We start from the raw sequence: 22,937 nt of genomic DNA, 5'->3' as shown, positions 1-22,937 counted from the left end.
AAAACAATTATAAATTAAGTAAAAAAAAAAAAGTGAATAGGACCATAGGCAACCTTCATACTAGCAAAGAATATCATATGATTTTAGAATTTTAGAACTTGAAATGTTCTTTTGATCCAACTGTCTCATTTTATTGTAGAGAATGTGAAGGCTAGAGAGATTAAGTCAACTGCTCAAGGTCACCCAAAGGCACATCCAAGACTATAACCAAACCTATAATTTCAATTTAAAAGGTATCTTAGAATCAATTACCACTCTATTATTACATTGACAAATTTTCAATTCAACATTTAGTAAAAGCATTTGTAGAAATGTTCTACAAATATAGAAAGGCATTGTAGGAATATATGGAAATTCTTACCCTCAAGGAGTTCTCAATGTCAATGTGAATCTTATTACATACAAGATGACTTTATATTAAAAATAAATAAAACCTACAATGTTAGTGGAATAAAGGATCAAGCATGCTCACAATAATTTAAAATTTACCTATTTTTATTGTTTGTTTTTAGTGTTCTCAATTTTCATGGTGTTCGGCTTGGTTGTTTTTGTGAAAGCGTGTAAGGAAAATCAATCAACTGTATAACCAGTTTTTCAACATAAACATTTAAAGAACAGAAAAGTTCTTTAAACTGGCAGACTATGAGCTATGTTCTGCCTGCAGATATGTTTTTGTCTGGCCTGTATGTTTTTGTTTTTTAAAAAAAAGTAGCAGCCTCAGATGTGGATACAGGTCAAGTCTAAGTCAAACCCATCCTCTTTTTTTTTTAATATTTATTTTTTTATTTTTATTTTTTTTAAGGTGGACACAATATCTTTATTTTACATTTATGTGGTGCTGAGAATCGAACCCAGTGCCTGACGCATGCTAGGCAAGCATGCTACCACTTGAGCCACATCCCCAGCCCCTGGCCTGTATGTTTTAAAAAACTTCTAAATTTGTTACTAACACTAAAAATAAATGAGTAAAACCTACTTAAAATCTGGATACATAGATTTTGTTGAAATGTTAGAAGACCTGGCAAAACTAAACATATATCCTTCATGACAAAAAAAAGCATTAGGCTCTTCAGAAACTTAGAATATTAAGACAGAGTTTCTGCTTTTCAAAGATCACACAGTAATAAAGACAAGTATATAAACAAATCATTGCAGTATATTACAATCTTACTCTGTGCCAGGAACCATATGATTGATGTTACAATAAAAATGAGAACAGGACAAAATGGAGGCACAAGGAATGGGTGATCAATTCTGTTAATAGTAAAGAAGACTGCTTTTCGAAGGCTTTATAGAGGAGGCAGCATTTGAGCTATTTTTAAGAGTAAGGCAGAGAAAAGAGCATTTCAGACAGAAGCAATAGCATGTTCAAGGTTATACAGTAACATACAGTGGGCCCAGATATAATATAAGGAACTGGGTAGTTTGGAAACAAACTATATGCCTTGAGAAATGAACAAGAAAGACTCTTGTTTTCCATAACAAAGAATACGGGTTTAATCCTATGTATCAATGTTGCTCTCATAATGCCCCTAAGGAGATTCATAGTTCATCCCAGGTGGGAAAAGAAATAAAAAAGGAAAGGATAAGCCAGATAACCTCCCCTGACACTGGTTCAACTAGAAGTCTATATTTTTTAATATTTATTTTTTAGTTGTAGTTGGACACAACACGTTTATTTTATTTATTTATTTTTATGTGGTGCTGAGGATCAAACCCAGTGTCTCGCAGGAGCTAGGCGAGCGCTCTACCACTGAGCTACAACCTCAGCCCCTAAAACTCTATTTTTGTAAATTTTATGTACTCAAGTTCAATCTTTAGAAATCTCTGGAACAACAACAACAACAAAAAAAATTCTTTTACAAATAAAATTAAAGATAATCTGAAACAGGAGTCATTAAAAGATTTTTAGCAAGAAATTAAATAAGATTCACATTTTTGAACATTTATTTGATAAGAGTGACAAATATGAACAGCGAAGTATGAGACCAGAAGGAAATAAGAACATTTAATTGCAACAACTGATAAAGAAATAAGAAATTAAACCTAGGTAGTGACAAGTGAGATTCAAATCTGTGCCAAGTAGTCTGGTACAGGAGATCCAAGATAAGAGCATAAATTTAGGAGTTATTTAAATAAAAAAGAATCATGACTAATTAAAATGATAAGTAAAGAAAAAGCAGTTAAATTTAGTAGGCAACTTGAAAAAACACCTAGATAGCTGTGGTTCTGGGGTAGGATAGAAGAAATTAAAAATAGGTAGGAAGGAGACATAAAAGAAAGACAAGAAAGTATAATTTTAATCTGAGTTTCTGCATACTTTTCTAGGTCTGTCATTCCCAAGCCAGTCTTTCTCCCAGGCCTGTCACTCTCAAATTTCTGGAAAATCTGTAAATCTTAAAGTTACCATAAATACTCCCATTTTTAAAAATTACTTTGTATACTATTTGCCCCCCAATAAGTAGATTAAGAAAGATACAAGATTTAAAAAATCTATAATTCAGGGGATTTTCCAATGTTATCTACTGAATAAAATAATGGAGAACACGTCAGCTTGAGAATCCTAAGAAAGATCAGACTGATGTCATCCTCACATATTTTCCCATATCACTCATCAAGTTTCCTTTTGAAAAGCCTGAGAACCCTCAAATCATCATTCCCACATCCTCCTTTTATTTATTTATTTTTGGTACCAGGGATTGAACCCAGGGGCACTTAACTACTGAGCCTCATTCCCCATTCCTTTTCATTTTTTATTCTGAGATAGGGTCTCACCAAATTGCTTAGGACCTTGCTAAATTGCTGAGGCTGGCTTTGAACTTGCAATCCTCCTTTCTCAGCCTCCCAAGCCACTGGGATTACAGGCATGTGCCACTGTGCCCAGTCCACATTCTACTTTTAATGTATATCTCTTTACTTACATAAATTTGTGTCTATGACTCATGCATACTGAAATTCTTTTCTGTCACATATGTTAAGGACCCCCCTTGTCCTGAGTTGAGTTCCCCCTTCTCCAAGAACTTCTTGGGACCCTCTTCCAGTGAGAGCTTAAACTTGGAATACAATCATAACTCATTTTCAATAAATGCAGTACTAATATGGCCAAAAAAGATATGTTAAGGAGGTGTTATCTAGAAAAAGCAAGAATTACAGTTGTTACTATACTTCATGAACAACTGTCCCAGAGGATTTGCTAGAGGTATCTCTCAGTGTCATTATAAGCAACAAGACTTTAATTATCAATAAAAAATGAATCTGCCTGGCATCTTTCCTTTGGCAATTTTGGTTGAGATCCTGATTCCTAAATGATAGCATGGAATAAAGGCACACAAGAATGGAAAACAATGTTTAGGTCATTGTACTACTTCTAGTTAGCATATGGCAACAAGTTTATCAACCATTCCATTACCCCTAGGATAAGTATATAATGAGTTGCATTATTTCACTCATGATTACTTTTATTTTACAGTGCTGGGGGTCAAACTTAGGGCCTCATATATGCTATACAAGTGTTCTGCCTCTGAGCTACACCACAGCCAGTTAGTTTTTAATTAACAATTTATTTACAAGACTTTCAGAAAAGGTTCAAAGTATTTATGTAGATTAATTTCCTAAGGATTATAAGTGTTCAATGATACAAGTTTCGAATTTTTCTTTGAATCCCATGTTAAAAGAAATTCAGCACTATTTTCCTGAGTTTGGTTTTATAACATAAAAATTGCTTTCCCTGGAAATGAATTTTTAAAGGGGTCAGGGAAGGGGAGAAGAAAAAAATGATGGGAAACCCTTACATTCCACAAAAATGAATCCCATTTGCAATACTGTTGTCTTATTTCAACCTCTGTGATAAAGATTATAATTAATATTAAACACACAAAATAAACTCTTGAGTCCTTCAATGATGAATGAGAGAATTGCTTTAAACATCCTCATTACTAAAAAAGCCTTCAGATCTCACTAATTATATTAGACCATGAAACCTTACCTATTATAGTAGATCAAATACTAATTACTATTTCCAAATAGCTGGCTGTAAATTATAAAATTCTCCCTTGCAACATCAGAAAGAACTGGTTACAACTTTAAGTGCTCACCAAACCTAGAGAAGTCATTTTTCTAAAAGATTACATGAGCTTAGAGCTACCTAGTAAAGAAAGTGAAATCAGAAAAATTCTCAAAGTATCATTATGGTGTGGGGGGGCGCATAGTAAGTGCTTGCATTTACAGAAAGAAAAAAGAAGAATGGGGAATAGAAGTATTACCTGAGGGCAGGAAATTCAGACAAAAGGTCCCTATTCCTGATGAAAGCAAGTAGTCAGTTGCCAGGGTTTCTTAGACTCTTCTGGTACTCATTTAGGTGATTATGCAATTCACAGCACATCAATCTCCACCACAGCCAGCAGGGAACGCTGCAGGGAATGGGTGGGTACACAGGGGGCACAGAAGGGAGCAAGTTTAAGGGAAGGGAGAGGAAAGGAATGATATGATAAAAATATTTAGCTGTGATGCACTTTTAAAAATACAGTTGTATTTCATACTGGATTAACCAAAGGCAAACACTGCATACATAGCTAAGATGAATTAACCATTTAGGATTTTCTGTCTACCACTGGTATTACTATTACTGTATTACATTCATATTTTTAAAAGAATTTTTTTATTAAAATTTTAATCAATGAAAATGAATTAGCTATTTTGTATACAAATTGTGTAAAGGATGAAGTATCTAGTTTAACACTAAATGAAATCAATTAAGATTGGCACTCTTCAAAACAAGCAACCTACAAATACAAATTAGCACATCAATTTAACTGCCAAGAGCCTCAATTAAAACTATAATCCTCATTTCTGAGAAAATTGAGGTACAAAATTACCTATGAAAAATAATCCATAAGCCAAAGAAAGATACAATAAAAGATTATATATACTCAAAAATGTATTAAAGAACTATAGTATTTTCTAGGAAAAAAACATTTAAATTAAATTTTTTGGATATAAGTCAACTTTTTAAATGTGCCAAAAATGTATGTAGGGCAACCAATATATGTCCTATGAATTCCATGGAAGTCAAAGCAGTAGAACAAATTTATTTCTCCAGCCGGTTCAAATGTTTTAGAACAACTTCTACATAACATGGATGCTAAAGAAACTGTGGTGAACAAAGAAGCACAGACACTACCCTTGCAATTTAAAGCTTATGAAGGTGATTCTGCCCTTAAAGAGATGACAATCAACAGAACTAACAAAAATGAAGCATCTGTTTTGATTAAAAAAAAAAAAAAAGATATATTTTAAAACCTAAATGAGTTTTAAAATGAAGGAGATTAGCAAAGACTAACTTAGTTAAAATTGAAGTCTGAGACACAATGGTCTTTCGTGAAGGAATGCAGACAATCTGGCTACAGAAAGTAAGACAATAAAATACAGGTGGGGGAAAAAAGTACAATATTGGAAAATAAAATCTCTAGCAAACTGAATAAACTTTAAAAAAATTCCCTTAACTACTCTACATATTTGCCTTACATAATTATTTTGTATGCATGCCCTAGTCAAACAAATTTAATGACTATCTATTTCTATCCTCAAGTCATTTATGTGATTGTATTCCATTATTTCTTTACAAGCTAATCTAACAGACCACCTTTGTCTCATGATCTCTCCTGTTAAAAGTTGAATATAGTGGGCTGGGGTTGACTCAGAGGTAGAATGCTTGCCTAGCATGCTTGTGGCGCTAGATTTGATCCTCAACACCACATAAAATAAGTAAATAAAGGTATAAAACAATTAAAAAGAAAAACTTGAATATAGTATTTTGCTTTAACCCTCTCATAAGACTTATATTCTATCTTTAATTCTATTTATTGATCCATCTACCAAAATGTTTCCATAAAGCATTCATATACCTTAATTTTCTTGTAATCCTATAGAACCTTCCATAAGTACTGGTAGGAAAAAAAATAAATGAACAACCTATCAATGGAGATAATAAGATAAAGCTCATATTTTTTGGTTGTCCCTTTTTATAGTATATCTCAGTTATATATAAAGTTGCTTCACAGCAGAAGTAAATGTTTGAGAAAGAAACTCAATATCTAAACGTATTGTTTTATCAAATTTTAAAATCACCAAATTTTCTGGTATCACTAAGTTACTCCTAAATATTAATTCTTTTTTTTTTTTTAAGAAAGAGAGAGTGAGAAAGAGGGAGAGAGAGAGAGAATTTTTTTAATATTTATTTTTTAGTATTTGGCGGACACAACATCTTCGTCTGTACGTGGTGCTGAGGACCGAACTCGGGCCGCACGCATGCCAGGCGAGCGCACTACCGCTTGAGCCACATCCCCAGCCCCAATATTAATTCTTAATAACAAAAAAAATGGGTTTACAAATAGACAAGAGTGGAGGAAAACAACACCCAACGCTATGCTAAGCAGTGGCAAAAAAAAAAAAAAAAAAGCCAGAGATCCTTTTCTTTCTTTTTTGAAAAATAAGTCAATCTCTATCAAAATCTTCAGTGTTAATACATAACTATTCTTGTTACAATAACAAGAATTGTTTCTTTCTACTACTGGGGATCGAACCCGTGGATGCCCAGATACATCCGAAGCTCCTTTTAAAATTTTGAGACAGGGTCTTTCTTGCTAAGTAGCCCAGACTGGTCTCAAACTTGATATCCTCCTGCCTCAGTCTCCCAAGTAGCTGAGATTATAGGTGTGGGCCACCATGCCTGGCATAATAAATGTGCTTTTAAGAATTTTAAATTTGAATTCATTTGCTCATTAGGGTGCATAAAAATTAAAACAGTGGGCTGGGGTTGTGGTTCAGCAGTAGAGTACTTGCCTAGCACACACATGTGAGGCCCTGGGTGTGATCCTCAGCACCACATATAAATAAACAAAATAAAAGTATTGTGTCCACCTACAACTAACTAAATAAATAAATATTTTAAAAAATTTTAATTAAAACTGGATGAATTTACAACTAATTGAACTGGCCCAGGATGGATTCCTTTGTATTTAATTGTAAGTTGAATGTTGAGGCAAGAAATGCCTTTTACACCTTAAGACAATGCCAATTTAAGCTTTAAATAACTACCAAGAGAATGGTGTAAAAAAACAGCATTTTAAAAAATCATTAAAACAAAAAAAAAGGGAGAGAGAACCATTTGTTATTCTATCATACCGATGAGCCTCCTTGGGGCCTCTCCTCAAAGTGGCCATCATAACAACACTGCTGGAAGCACAAAACAATTGGTTTCAGATTTGGCACATCTACTCTAGTTGGCACTAGTGGGCACTAGGACCACAAGCACAGCCCTGCTGAGGGAGGCAACTGTCAGACACATTAGTCTGGAAGCACACTAGCCTGGAAAAGTGCATTGGTGTTCCCTGAACCTAGGTGGGGCTCCTCTGAGAGATCTCTTTCTTAACAGTATTTTTAGATAGAAAGAGTATATAAACATAATAGAGATGTGGCTCCTGAGAGATCTTTCTTTTTAAAAATTTTTTATTTGTTCTTTTTAGACATCTCTTTCTTAATAGTATTTTTAAGTAGAAAAAGGGTACATACATATAAAGATAAAATCAAGCCTCAAAAGATTAATATAGAGATTTGAAAATTATATACAACATTCACCTTGGTGACAAGACATCTCAAAATAGGTCAATGAGTTCTCAGATGAACTATCGGTAAATATAAGGTCTGAAAAATCAAATAAACAATAAATTATTATATCCTGAATCATACTGGCTTCAGTTCTCAATTTTATTTTAATAACTTGGGTGTTGGCTCCTCAGTATTTATCCTGAAGAATTACAGTCATCATACTGTAGTAATACATGCATACCCATGTTTATAGCAGTACAACTTACAATAGCCAAACTATGGAACCAGCCAAGGCATTCATAAGGATGACTAGATAAAGAAAATGTGGCACATATTCACAATGGAATTTTATTGAGCCATAAAGAAAAAATGAAATTAAATTGCATTATGTTAAGCCAAAATCAGCAGGTCAAGGATTATGTTTTGGGAAGCTGGAGAAGAAAAAGGGAAAGAAAGGTTAGGAGAATCTCATGAAAATCAAAAGGACATCAGTAGAGTACAAGAAAGGGACCATGAGGAGGGAAAGGAAAAATACTTGGAAATGATACTGACCAAAATATACTATTATATTGTGTGCATATATGAATATGTAACAAATTCCACCATTATGGACAAGTAAAATGCACCAATAAAAAATGAAAAACAAAAGCTTGGTGTCAATGTAACTCTTTATTTTTCACTCACAGAAACAAAGTCTTCTACTTGTATTTACAGCAAACTGAACTTCAATTACCAGTACCCACTGCTAAATACCAATGCATAATACTAAGTCTATGTAATATGCATAACTGTAAGCATATATAATTGATAAAAGATTAGCTTATTAAATAAGAGCTTAGACTGGAAACTGCAGTACTAAGGCAAAGTGTAATACTGCAAAAAATAAAATTATCCAAGTAAAAAGAAATGAAGAAATTATGTTTCTGAACTTCAAGGAATTGCTGAGTCAAAATATTATGGTCCTCTAACTTCAAAAGGTTACAGAGCTTAAGGACTATAATCATCTTGTAAAGGATATGCAGCGGAGGATGGTAAAACACCATACAGGAGTAATAGGAGAGTGCTGAAAATTCAGTACAAGAAAAGCAAACTGAGCCGGGTGCAGTTGCGCACGCCAATAATCCCAGATGCTTAGGAGGATCATGAGTTCAAAGCCTGCCTCAGCGATGGTGAGGCACTAAGCAACTCAGTGAGACCCTGTCTCTAAACAAAATACAAAATAGGGCTGGGGATATGGCTCAGTGGTTCAGTGCCCCTGAGTTCAATCCCAGGTACCAAAAAGAAAAGAAAAGTAAACTGTTAGGTGGATACAATAACCTAAACCAGCAGAAGAGAAAAATCAAATAAAATGATAGTGGACCAGTAGCTTTACCACCCAGCATTATCTGTCAGACCTCAGGTAAAAGACAAATCTTAACATTTTAATAATCTCCTTCACTGATAGAGAAATAGATCCCTTCTGATTCTAAGAGGTAATATTACAACATGTACTAGAGCAAGTATTCAATTCTCATTTCGCTTGAAGTTTTCAAATCAATATGAAAATAACTTTTATAAGAATCAAAATCTGGTTCTAGTTGGAAATTAATGTGAAAGAAACAGAGTCCTGTTCTATTTCAGATATTTGTATATACTATTCTTCAGAGCATCCCTCAACTCACAATTCACTGTAGTAATTACTTACTGTACAATGCAAGGGATGACCACACAAAAACACTGCCATTGTTGTTGCCAAACTAAAACCTTTATTCTAAATCACATCACAAATAAAAAGGGAGAACGTCTCCATTTAGATAACCTAATATTCACCCAAATTAATGTATCCAAAATTGAACTCGAGTTTTCCCATAAGCCTGGTCCTTCTGCAGTCTTCTCTAGTTTAGTAAATTGCAATTTCATCTTGTCAGTTGCTTAATGTGAAAATCTTTGAAGTCATTCACTATTGTTCTCTCAATTCACCTCTGTAGGTCAATCCTGGCTCTATCTTCAAAGTGTATCTAAAAACTATTTCAACATGTTACTGGTATCATCTACCTTGGTACCAGTAACTTGATTAGTTAATAATCTCATCTTTGGCCTACTGTTTTTGCCCTTGTCCTATTTCCCACACTGCTGCCACAGTGATCTTCGGCTGACAGGCTTCCAGTAGCTTCCAATTTCACTCAGAGTCAAAGTCAAAGTCATTATGAATTCCCACATTATCTGGCCTTCGTATTCTCTTTGATCTCTTCTTTATCCCTCTTCATTCCACCTATAGTAGAGGCTCTCCCACCTCAAGACCCTTTGCATTTGCTCCCACCACCTCTTTCAGTTCTCTTCCCAAATAATACCTTCTCAATTCAGCATTCCCAAATCACCAAATTTAAAACCGCAAACTCTAAATAAGAACAAATCCCACCATTATGTACAACTATAATGCACCAATAAAAAATGTAAAAAACACCACAAACTCCATTTCTACCTTCCTGAAATTCCTATCCACTTTCCCTTTGTTATTTTTTCCAAAAGTACTTAACACAAATTGATATATTATGATTTCACTTATTGACTTACTGTCTTCCTCCTCTAATTAAAATGTAAACACTTACGAGAGTAGAGATTTTTTACTATTTTGTTAACTGCTATATCCATAGCACTCTGGAGCAGTATTGCATAAAGCAGGCACTGAGTAAATTATGTGTTAAACAACTAATATATCTAGTGTAAAATCCATGTTATTAGAAATTCTGGAAAATGAATACTGTCAATTTAAAGAAACCAAAATTTACTCTAAAACAAACCCCAAACTGCCCAACATGGTAGGACTCACCTGTAATCATAGCAGCTAGGGAGGCTGAGGCAGGAGGATCCCAAGTTCAAAGCTAGCCTCAGCAACTTAGCAACCTAAAGAGACCCTGTCTCAATAAAATACAATTTAAAAAAGGGCTGGGGATGTGGCTAAGTGGTTAAGAACTTCTGGGTTAAATTCTTGGAACCAAAAAACAAAACAACCATGACCAATTTACTTATAATCCAAAAAGCAATACTTAACTCATTTTTTTTTCCCCAGTTGCCTACTCTAAGTAAACCCATCTCACAAATTTCATATGGCAGGACAGTTTAGAAATAGCTATAGTTAGTGATCCTACTCATGCCTCTCATATCAAAATAGAATTACTGAAATTTCCCAAGAGCTGAGACTTACCCATCCTTGTATCCCTAATTCCCAATATTTGGCACATGCAAGTGCTTAAAAACCTGAAATAGATACATTCTCAAAAATTATTTATTTATTAAGTTTTACCATAAAAGTGAAGCATGTGAATAATCAGCCTTTAAATAATGACATGAAATTATTATTTGACAGTATAAGCAACAGACGACTCTATGACACAATGATATTTATAGACCTCGCAATATTCATTTCCGATTACATGCACCCAAACTTCTCTTTAGCAACTTACTTCCATGGCCATGTCTGAGCAAACTAGGCTGATCTTGGCCTCTAAAATCTTAAAGCTTCAAGATGACACTTTTAGACAAAAACTCCAATCCCTGCAAACTCTCATTTCTTTTTGCTACTGATCTTCTACCTGGATAGCATTTGCAATTCTCTGAGGTTCTTTCCTTTTTCTCCAGATGGTATCTTCTCTCCTCTTTCCTTTAGAGGCCCATCCTACCAACACCTTGTGAGGTACTCTATACTTGAATCACACTGCCATTCAGTCACAAAATCCTGCAACCCTTCCTTATCTCCACAAGAATATTCTGAATATTCAGTGGTCTTCTCAGCCACCTGCTCCTTCTATTTGTTCCTTCCTCCTAGTTTACAGAACAAGTCATGTCAAGACCATCTTTGGAACAGGTCTGGATCCAATCCTTTCCAACTCTCATTCTCCGACTTTCCTATGAATTCTGAAAGACATCAATATCCTACCAATACATTAGTTTTCTACTTGAGTTACTTGAAGGCTCTATATTTTCACCTGATGTTGCTCCTGAACCCTATATTCCAAAAACCAGACTTCTATACTGATCATATCACTCTTTTATCTGGAATTCTTTTAATTAGCAGTCACTCTCCAACTCAGGGAGTAAGTTCAATTTCCTTAACATAGCAAACGAGGATCCTGGAAATCTAATTTACTTCACTATTACACATACAAGCAAAGCAGCAACCTTGACTCAAAATAATTCTGACCATAACCATACCTTTGTTGTACATCCCTTTGCCATTGTTAATTGATCTAGGAATAGACAGAACTGGGTCACATAGAATTCCTGTCCCAGGAATCTGATATTTGACAGGAGAGATCAGAGACTAGGAATTTTGAGAGATGGGTCAGCATCTCTCAATTGTGGTTCTCAATCAGGAGCAATTTTGTCCTCCAGTGGATGTTTGGCAATGTCTAGAAGCATTAAACATCCTATAAGAGACAGAACAGCCCTCCACAACAAAGAATTATCTAGACCAAATGCCAATAATACTGAGATTCAGAAACCCTGCTCCAAGAGGAAGGTTCAGGAATTCTTTCAATGAGTTTTTAGGAGTTGGATGGTTCCTGCCCTTCTCTTGATTTGCCATTGAGATCTTCCTTTGATTCTGTGACCTACCACAATAACTTTTTAAATATTTCAGGTTTCTGTTGTTTACAGACAATATAAGCTTAACTAGAAAAATTCCCTAGCTCAATCATTTGATACACATCAGTATACTTTAAACCAGTTTTTCAACCATGTAGATTATACTGACATTTGAGCCAAAAATTTGTTATTGTAGGGAACTGTGCTATGCATTATAGGATATTTAGCAGCATCCCTGGCCTCTACCAATAGTAGATGCCAATAATACCACCCCTCTAAGTCATGACAATAAAAAAAAGTCTCCAAGCTGGGCCTGGTGGCACATGTCTATAATCACAATGGCTCAGGAAGCTGAGGCAGGAGGAACACAGTTCAAAGCCAGCCTCAGCAAAAGCAATATGCTAAAGCAACTCAGTGAGACCCTGTCTCTAAATAAAATATAAAATAGGGCTGGGGATGTGGCTCAGTGGTCCAGTGCCCTGAGTTCAATCCGCCATTACCTCCCCCAAAACCAATGACAAATGTCCCCTGAGGGGCAAAACTGCCTGTGGTTGACAATCACTGCTTTAAACTATACAGATTCCATCCATGCACTTGAATTTATGTCCTAGCAGCCAATTCCCAGTCCCCAGAAAACCTTATGTATAGATAGCACAGAATGCCCTGAGGCCAAGGGAATGAGAAGAAGATTTGTATCTGAATCTTCCCTACCGCTTTCACGTTCCTGCTTAACATATGACCTGAAAACATACCTATACACACATGTATAAACACACACCAAGTAACAGATATGAAGATCTTGACCTGAAATGTCGCTCCCACTCCTATTTCCTTTCTTACATTTGCTATAACTTTTCTTTTTTAAAGAGAGAGAGAGAGAGAGAGAGAGAGAGAGAGAGAATTTTTTTTAATACTTATTTTTCAGTTTTTGGCAGACACAACATCTTTGTTTGTATGTGGTGCTGAAGATCGAACCCGGGCCGAACGCATGCCAGGCAAGTGGGCTACCACTTGAGCCACATCCCCAGCCCCAACTTTTTATTTAAAAAAAAAAAAAAAAAAACTTTCTACTCTTTTGTGGGAAAAAAAAAAAATTCTCTTAGAAAAGCCTCCAACAGGACTGGGGTTGTAGTTCAGTAGTAGAGTCCCTGTCTAGCATGTTGAGGCATTGGGTTTGATTCTTAGAACTGCAAAATAAATAAATAAATTATAAAGGTCCACTGACAACTAAAAAAAAATTTTTTTTTAAACAAAGAAAACCTCAAACACATACCCTCTGCTGATCTAGTATAAAGGATCTGGGTAATTTCTCCTTCAAAGTATTTTCCTGTTCTACTTCTCTTAAAAATGTAATTTCTCAGGCTGGGGTTGTAACTCAGTGGTAGAGCACTTGCCTAGCACAGGTGAGGCACTGGGTTCAACTTTCAGCCCCACATAAAAATAAATCAATAAAGGTATTGTGTCCATCTATAACTAAAAATATTTTTTAAATGTAACTTCTCTAACCTTCTTCTCCCTCAAACACACTCCCTGTCCTCCAATGAGATTATTCAAGCACATTAACTTTTGATTCATGTAAAAGATGCTAGGAATACATACTAAAGAACAATTAGGCAAGGAACAGTATTATATAAATTTATACTTCTCAACTAGTTCAGCATTTACTCAGCGCATTTGTCAATCTCTCAAGTACAATTATCTTTCATATTTTTCCAACAAATCAGCTTCTCAAATCCCTACATCTGCTCAACAATGTTAGTTTTAATCTCATAATTTTACTATACCTCAATATCAAGGCTCAGAGTGAGCATTCTCTTCTCTCCTATTGTTTTCTAAATAATGTTCTTCCTTACTGGATGAATTCCTACATAAGATCCTACAGAACCAGGTCATTTTTTTATTTCTTTTCTAGGACTCAAAACTCATTAATGATTTAATTGCCCATTGCTTCTTAAAAAAACAAGAAAACTGGTCATCTTCAAATCTGTGATAATATGGGTAGCATATAGTCTTGCCTCAATGTGAGGGAAAGTCAGCTCAACCACACTATTCATTCAACATAAATAGTTACTGAGTGTCTAGTTATGCTAACCTCAAGAGAAAAATCACTTCCTTCATGCAGTTTACATTCATTTAAGTAGTGCCAAATAGCAAATAAATATGTATTAGGACGGATAAGGATGAGTGCTACAGGAAAAAATAAAAGTAAGCAAAACAGATGAAGCATGGGGCCCACAATTTTCAACTGTGTGGTCAGGAAAAGACTCCTTTGACGGAGTGCCATGGGTTGTGCCCACAGGCCACACTAGATGTCTATTATTAGAAAATTATTTATTTTGAGTATTTCCTGTTAAACTGTATTCCAGATCACCAGATCAATATAGTGACATCTTCATGACAATGGATAATCTATACAATTAAACTTGATGCAGACAATTTCAAAAGTTCATTCCTATTAGAATAAATATAATTTATCACAACACTTACCTTTTTTGTCTATTATAAATAGCCTTTAGATTAATCAATAACTATTTTTTTCTTAGAAAGTTAACAACAATATCACTAAATACAATGTTAACCAAAAATATGGATGCAACATTCTTCAGTCATCTAAGGCTGTTCTGAAGTATAAAATAAAATAACTGAAAATACAAGTATTCAAAAAACTCATTTCTGGAAAAAAAAATCATCTTTACTATCTACCATAAAGCTATACAAATTATAAAGCAAGGACTTTCATGTGTAACTAATTAAAACAAATAAAAAAATAATAATAATAAAGTAAGGACTTAATTCTAAATACATAGGTATTTTATGAAGTAAGCCATTACTCTTCGGTTCAAGAGTCCTTCTCAAATGGACTACAGCAGAATTAAACGCTAATGCTCTAAGACACTTATTGATTGATATAAATTTTTGTCTAGGCATCTAGAGCGGTATTAGCTATATACCATAACCCGTGGAAAAACGAGACGGCATTCAAATCATTTTCTCAGGTCTGAATTTTCTTACGGAAATAGATAGGAGAAGGGGAGTGGGGCATCTGATAAAAGTATCTAAATAATGAAAGAAAAGAAAACCTTCTTCCAAAATAAGAGAGATCAACACTTTACTATATATGTGCAATTTTAAAAGAAACTTTCCAGTTAGTGAAAATATTAAGAAATACATATTCAAAAACGTTGTTAATTTGCTACATTAAAACAACTATATCATATTTAATGTTACAAGACAGGAAAATATTTGCTGAATCACAGAAGTACTGTTTTTGTTTCCCAACATATCACCTGTGGTATAAAATAATCTGGAAAATCAAGAATTATGTTTACTGTAAAAAGCTATGGTTACACGGGAGTCTCTTCCTAAAATCAGTTTCAAGTAATCATTAGCTAACAAATTACAGAGGGATCCTAACCAAGTGCTGTGACTTCCTTGTTACCAACTTGGAACAAGATCCTACATTTAGCTTGTCTTGAGACAAATATGGAGAAGCCCAGAGCAGTAACAAACTGCCAGTTTACTGAGTCATGTTTCTGACTAAAACTGTGTTATGAAATGGAAAGAATGACATGTCTAGGGTTTAATCACACAGTTGTTAACGCCCTAAATTTAAGGGTCTCAAATGCAAAAGAAAGCAAAAACGCTCTTTAGGTAAGAATGATGTGGGACTAAAATGACTTTGGAAAGAACTTGCCAAATCTGGGAACTCTGTGTTTAGACCTAAAACAAATCCTAACTGTGCAAACAGGCACACCCTGTAATGCACCAGAACGGGTACGCCAGGTAAGGGGAATGGAGAACAATCAATCACAAGGTTAACGTTTCACTGGGAAGACAGCCTCAGCCCCAAGAGTCCACACAGCACCAGACGCCCTCGGTTAACGGAACCGCTCTGCTCAGAGACGGGCAAGCACCGAACCCTAGTTGGAACCTACCACATCAACCCGGTACCTGGCGACGCTTAGGTCAAATCCACCCAGGGCGCAGGCGTCCCCCAACCCCCGCAGCACGCCGCTCCCCGCCGCCCTCGGCGCTTCTCTACGAGCTCGCTGGGGACAGAACCCACCCACGGCGGACTCCGAAGCAAGTCCCGGGCTCCGCAGGCGACTGGAGATCCGGCGCGGCGACCTCTGCCCGGACTGGAGCTGGACAGCCCCAGGGTCGCCTCCCGCAAGCTGCAAGCCCCCACGGCCCCCGAAGCCGCAGGTTGCCTCGAGTGCAGGATGGGGCGCAGGCAGACTGGCCCCCACACCCCCGGCGCTCACTGACCTGGAGAGGTGCTTCAAGATCTGTTTCTTGATGATCCCAGCCATGGTGCCCAGGCAGGAGGCGCCGCGCTCTTGCTGGTCCTCACAGCCCCCTCACGCCGTGGCCGTCTCCTCTTTGCCCGGGCTAACCCGGCCGGAGGAGAGGCGCTTGAGCGCTCACCCCAGGAGAGACTCGAGGCCCCGGCTGACGCCAACAGCCGCCGCCGCTGCCGCCGCCGAGAACCCCGAGCATGACGCTCAGGCCGCCGCGGCCGCCGCCGGCGCCATCTTGGCTGCAGCATCACCTAAGAGACCGGGGGAGGGTGGGGGTGGCGCGGCAGGCGCGGGCTAGGCGGGCGCGGGGCGGGGCCAATGCGACGTGTGGTGGGAGGGGAAAGCCTCAGGCCACGCCCCACCGCCTGGACCTGCCGGCGGACTCTGGGCTGCCCTTATCTTACAGGGTCTTCAGACTCCAACCCCGTAGCCTACTTAGACTTTACTCCTTCCTCTGCTCTCTCTGGTCTCTGTTCCTGCCTCCATCAATGAGTTGCCCTTCCACATACTACTTCTGTCTTCATTTCCTCAGAAATTGACCCACAAATTGCTCTACTTGCTTTTTTCTTTTGAGCGCTCGGCTTTGTTCATATGCCTCCTCGGGTTTTTGTTTTGTTTTGTTTTGTTTTTTCTCTTTTTCTAAGATCTTTCCTTAGCTAAATACTGCAATTTATTATTTGCCCTGAATATGCCAGTCCTAAGAGAAGTAAAAGTTTTCAACGTAGACTCAGGTGAGAAGCCCCAAATTCAAGTCCCGACTTTGGAATTTTCTAGTAGTGTTAACCTGGAGAAAATTAGTTTTGTCCTCACTTTAATCATGTCAGAGATATGATAAATTGTGGTATAAAGATGCATTAAGAATTGTAATACAATAATAATAATAATTATTGTAATAGAGCTCAAAAAATAAATAAAGAGATTAAAAAAGAAATAGGTTAGTGTACTCACTGAAAGATGGCCGAGCTGGGGGGATTGTGCTGTTCATGCATCTAGGTAACTTTTGCTGGTCACCTATTGTGCAGGCAGTTTTCAGAAAATTGTAACGGAACAAAACAGTTACAATGTAGCCTCTTACGTGTATGATGGGGAACCCCCCTTACCCACTAATGAGAAGAGAGTTGCATGAAGTATACAACCTTCCCATAAATCTTACCAGTGGTTTACCAAAGAGTTTGCCACTTTCAATTATATACTGTTTATGAATGAAAGCAATCTGAGAGATTTGGGTTTTGAAAAAAGAAAGGTAATCTTTAAAAACCACAAAAGTAAAATTGAACTACTTGGAAGCTCTGATCCACAAAAACAACTCATTGCTGAAAATCCCTATTATGGGGAACAACTCCTTTGAGCTTGTATAGCGGCCATGTCACAGGTGCTGGAGTCTTCCTAGAAAAGACTCACTAAAGCTGGCCATGCCCTGTGGAATATCAGGCCAGGCCACATGGAACTCAGTCCCTATGCTCAAGTGTGATGCTGTTTTTTAGCCCCAGACCTCACCTGTTGCTTCAGTCAACTTCCTGTTTCTTACCTTGAAAATAATTTTAATGGAGATCACTTGTATCTGTAGAGGAATAAACAAAATATCTTTGATTCAGTTTATGGGGTACAGTAAGCATTTTCAGACTAGCTGAACCTTTCACTTTGTCCTACAAAATGGTGAAACAAAATAGAACACAATAAAGTAAAAATGACCTGAGGGTCCAGGTGATAACTGGATAGACTGGTCTACCTACAGTTTTATGGACAATCAACACAGGACAGGAGCTTTCTGCTTGCCTGTAAACCACTCTCTGCCCCCAGGCTCTTAGTTGTCACAATAACCTGGTCCATAGCAGCTCTCTGTATACATTAGAAGTGTTTTAGTTTACACACACACAGTGAGCACTTGTATATTTTAAAAGATAAAGAAGAGAGATTGGTGGAACTAATCTTCTCTTTTTAAAATTTATTTATTTTAAAAGTTATTTATTTATTTATCTTTTAGTAGTTGTAGATGGACAGCATGCCTTTATATCATTTGTTTATTTTTATGTGGTGCTAAGGATCAAACTCAGTGCCTCACGTGTGCCAGACAAGTGCTTTACTCTTTGTCTACCTCAGTTATTTCATCTAGTGGAGATAATATTAATAGTATCCAATCATTTAACAAAGTGCTTCATATATAGTAAACTTATTAAATGCTAGATTACTATTCATTATCATTACTAAAATCAGAAGCAAGTGCATGACCATTTAGAGACAGATGTACAATGGAGGTAGTATTCAAAGATAAGAATGAGTCACTTTAATTTGTTAAAAATAATTTACCCTGAAATCAAAGAGCTGAATTTTTAAAAATATTTTTAAATTTATTTTTTAGTTTTAGGTGGACACCATGTCTATTTTATTTTTATTTGGTGCTGAGGATAGAACCCAGTGTCCCATGCGTGCTAGACAAGCACACTACCACTGAGTCATAACTCCAGCCCCCAAAAGATCTGAATTTGAAACTCCATATGCCTATTTTTTTTAGTTATGTGATTACAGGAAGTGTGTGGAACCTCTTTGAGCCCTGTAAGGTAATATGCTTCCATGAGATTGTGAGGATTAGCCAAGATAATAAAGCAAAACTACTTAGAAGAGTGCATAACACAATAGAATGATAGCTATTGTTATCCATTCACTAGGAAGAAGAGAGTATTTTGGCAAATGGAATACAATTATGAAAAAGGATAACAGTGTGAAAGTTCAAGGCTATACATGGTAGGTCATTAGAACAACATACAGATTCCTTTTCAAAATAGTTTCAAAGAATCTCACAAGTTAATAATGATAATACTTTTTCATTGTGAAAAATGGTAATAATTTCACTTTTATTCTCTCTGGATTGATAGAATAAACAATACCACAAAACCAGCATGAAATCAGCAATGTTTCTAAATTAATTTACACATTTATTAATTGCTACTCAATTATCAAAGTATAATTTTGAAAAAATAAAAGAATAACTATCATACAAATATGCAATGATTATACATCAATATTTATTAACCAGGCTGGGTACAGTGGTGCATGCCCGTAATCCCAGCAGCTAGGGAGGCTGAGGCAGGAGGATCACAAGTTCAGAGTCAGCCTCAGTAATTTAGCTAGGCCCTAAGCAATTCAGTGAGACCCTGTCTCTAAATAAAATATAAAAAGGGGCTGAGGATATGGCTCAGTGTATAAGCGCCACTGGGTTCAATCCCTGGTACAAAAAAAAAAAAAAAAAATACACACACACACACATATATATAATAATCCATTAATGCAGGAGCCAACAAGATAAGGTATAAGTCTGATCCAAGCATTAAGATGACTTAAAGCATGTAAATCAGTTAACACATATTCATTATTATGTATATGAAATTACATTTTTTAATGCTCTTAAAATTACACACTGTCAAAATATACATATATTTGAAGAGTGGAATCTACATGCTTGAGATTCTTTGTGCCAAAATCTGCAAGAGGAGAGTGCATGGTGTGAAGGTGAAGAGAGTCAGAACTTTTACTGAAGGGTTTGTGCCAGAGCTAGTTCGACTGGCTCATAAAAACCAATCATGTGCATCACTTATGTACTCTGAGTTCAGTGTTTGGTGACTTCACAGTAGTTTGAAATCAACCATGATGATAGTATTCATGGCATAGAAACAAAAGAACACTATAATCCAGGGCTTATTTTCTCCTAGAGATCTAGTTGTTAAACTTTACTAGTACACTGATATAATATGGGTTGGAGGGAGATGAGATTTCATAAATGTGATAGCTGAACATTATTTCATAGGCAGTAGCAAGCCATGAAGACTTCTGGGAGGGCTGGGGATGTGGCTCAAGCGGTAGCGCGCTTACCTGGCATGCGTGCGTCCCGGGTTTGATCCTCAGCACCACATACAAAACAAAGATGTTGTGTCCGCCAACTAAAAAATATATATTAAAAAATTCTCTCTCTCTCTTTAAAAAAAAAAAGACTTCTGGGAGGGTGAGTTGGGGAAAACAACTGTATTTCTTATTTAGCAAAATATTTACTGACAATTATTCTTTCAGTACAGAGGATGAAGTAGATTGGAAACAGAAAGTTCATTGAGTAGGTGGTGGCATTATTTCATGTGAGAGATAAGACAGTATAAGTAGAGATGGAGGAAGGTCAATGACAGATTCCAGAGATCCAGTTAAGGATAAGCAATCAAGGCAATTGAGGTTTCTAGCTTGGAGCAATGGGTGGATCTTGGGGAACCCAATAATTGAGGTAAGTGGTATATATGGAACAAGCAGTTTTGGAGAAAATGTGGTGCAAATTTGTTGTCTCTAAGGATTCCTCAGGATTTGTGGGTGGAAACTTTATAAGGTTATATTTAAGAGTAGAAATTCTGTTTTAAGTTTCATGTAGTATTTGATAATAGCTAAAGCCAAAAACGGGAATAATCTTGATTAAAAAGCAGGTAAGTGGTGAGAAAAGCCAAAAAAAAAAAAAAAAAAAAAGTGCTGATGAAAAGGAGAGACAGAATTGAAAGAGTATATTTTAAAAGATGAAAAAAAAAACAAAACAAATGAAATGACTGCTCTATAAGATTTATAAAGTACATTCGTTTGAAGAGATCTTATTACATTAATATTTAGTTGGAGAAAACAGAATAACTAAATTTGAATGTAATTAAGCATTCAATGAACTCTTTTTTAACAAAATGTTTTTATTTTGTTTATTTTATTTTATGTGGTGCTAAGGATCAAACCCAGTGTCTCACACGTGCTAGGCAAGGACTCTGCCACTGAGTTACAGCCCCAGCACTCAATGAACTTTTTTATATAAAGGGATATAGATGCCAATAGAATAGAGTGCCCAACTTCAAGGAATTTACCACTAAAGTTAATAGAGAATGATCAATGGTCAAAGGCAGTGATAATAGTAATAACTACTTCTAGGTACTTCTAGGTACTTGACTTTTATAATGTTCTCTTCCTGAAACAATTCTTCAAGGGGATGTTAATATTATTTCATTTTATATGAGGTAACTGAGGCACAGTGCGGTTAGTAACTTGTCTAGGTCATCTAGTGGCAGATCCAGGATTTGATTCAGCAGCTTAAATTTAGAGGGTGCGTTCTCAACCACTTCTGCTCTTTTGTTTCAATATAGTAATAATAATAATAATAATAATAATAATAATAATACCTAAACATAAAATTGTAAAGATTACTTAACATATGTAAAGATTTGGGGAAAACTGCCCAGTGGCACAGGCCTGTAATCCCAGCAGTTCAGGAGGCTGAGGCAGGAGGATTGAAAGTTCAAAGCCAGCCTCATCAATTTATTCAGGCCCTAAGCAACCTAGGGAGACCCTACTTTAAAATAAAAAATAAAAGGGCTGGAGTAAAAGATGTTGAAACAGCATACACTCGGTAAGTGTTGTATAAAAGTTTTAATCTTTATTGTCTTCATCACCCAAGGCTACAGACTCAATTTGTGGTAGAATCTGGATTCTAATCCAAAATAAATTCTCTTAACGATTATGAAATATAGGCCTGGGGTATTACAGGAACACATAGGAGGGAAACCTAATTCCAGGAATGAGAACTGAGTGTGACAGGAATACTTTTTGTTTGGTACCGCGGATTGAACCCAGGGGCGCTTAACCAGTGAGCCACATCCCCAGCCCATTTTTGTATTTTATTTAGAGACAGGGTTTCACTGAGTATCTTAGGGCCTCGCTAAATTGCTAAGGCTGACTTTGAACTCGGTATCCTGCCTCAGCCTCCAGAGTCACTGGAATTACCGGGGTGCGCCACCGCACCCCGCAGGAAGCGTTTTTTAGACAAGACACAATAAACTAAGTCCTAGGGAACAAGTAGGCAGAAGAGAGGACTGTGTATGTGAGTTAAAAAGAAAGACGGTTGACAGGCGCCATCGGGCCTCTCCCAACGACTCAATTTAGGCAGGAGGATCGCAAATTCGAGGTCAATATCAGCAATTTAGCGAGGTCTTCAGCAAATGAGTGAGACCCTGTCTCATAATAAAAACTTTAAAAAAGGGCTGGGGATGTAGTTCAGTGGTAGAGCGTCCTGGATTCAATCCCCAGTACAAAAAAAAAAAAAAAAAAATGTAGATTGACTGAACAAAGCATATGTAATTCGTGGTTGGATCCTACAATCGGGTGGGAATGAGGCTGAAGAGACCTCATATCCAATTCTATGCTACATATGATTTTGCACTTTGTTCTCCAAGAAATGTCATTGTTTGAACAATTCTGTTCAAAGACGGGCACACACTAAGAAAAAAATCCCGGTTCGCTACAGGGGTTAGAAGACACTTGCAGGCGCAACTCAATGGACTTTGCATTTTTCTACTCTTGTAGAATCTCGCCACCACCTAAACAGGTTAGGCTTGGAAACGATGGATGCCTGCTAACAAGCGGTCTCGCTCACTTCCGGCATCCTCCGTTGCTAAGGTAACCGGA

The 22,937-nt window shown here is 36.6% G+C and overlaps 1 protein-coding gene across 3 annotated transcripts in view; it reads right to left on the bottom strand.

The window, feature by feature from the left end:
• The window catches only part of Bltp3b (bridge-like lipid transfer protein family member 3B), a 93,066-nt gene extending 76,357 nt beyond the window's left edge, over positions 1-16,709 (bottom strand). For 2 of the 3 annotated variants that reach the window (XM_071609607.1, XM_027947462.2), the window contains exon 1: positions 16,438-16,709. In XM_071609607.1, the coding sequence (XP_071465708.1) occupies positions 16,438-16,481 (44 nt within the window). In that variant the 5' untranslated portion in view covers positions 16,482-16,709. Of the gene's footprint in view, positions 1-4,262; positions 4,339-16,437 lie in introns of those variants that run through there. The other variant, XM_071609608.1, reaches the window with a different exon arrangement.
• Positions 16,710-22,937: the final 6,228 nt, after the last annotated feature.

Source organism: Marmota flaviventris, chromosome 3, assembly GCF_047511675.1.
Source record: "Marmota flaviventris isolate mMarFla1 chromosome 3, mMarFla1.hap1, whole genome shotgun sequence".
NCBI classification, from domain to species: Eukaryota; Metazoa; Chordata; class Mammalia; order Rodentia; family Sciuridae; genus Marmota; species Marmota flaviventris.
Note: the sequence above shows the minus strand (reverse complement) of the source record. Positions and strands in the feature narration are given on the sequence as shown.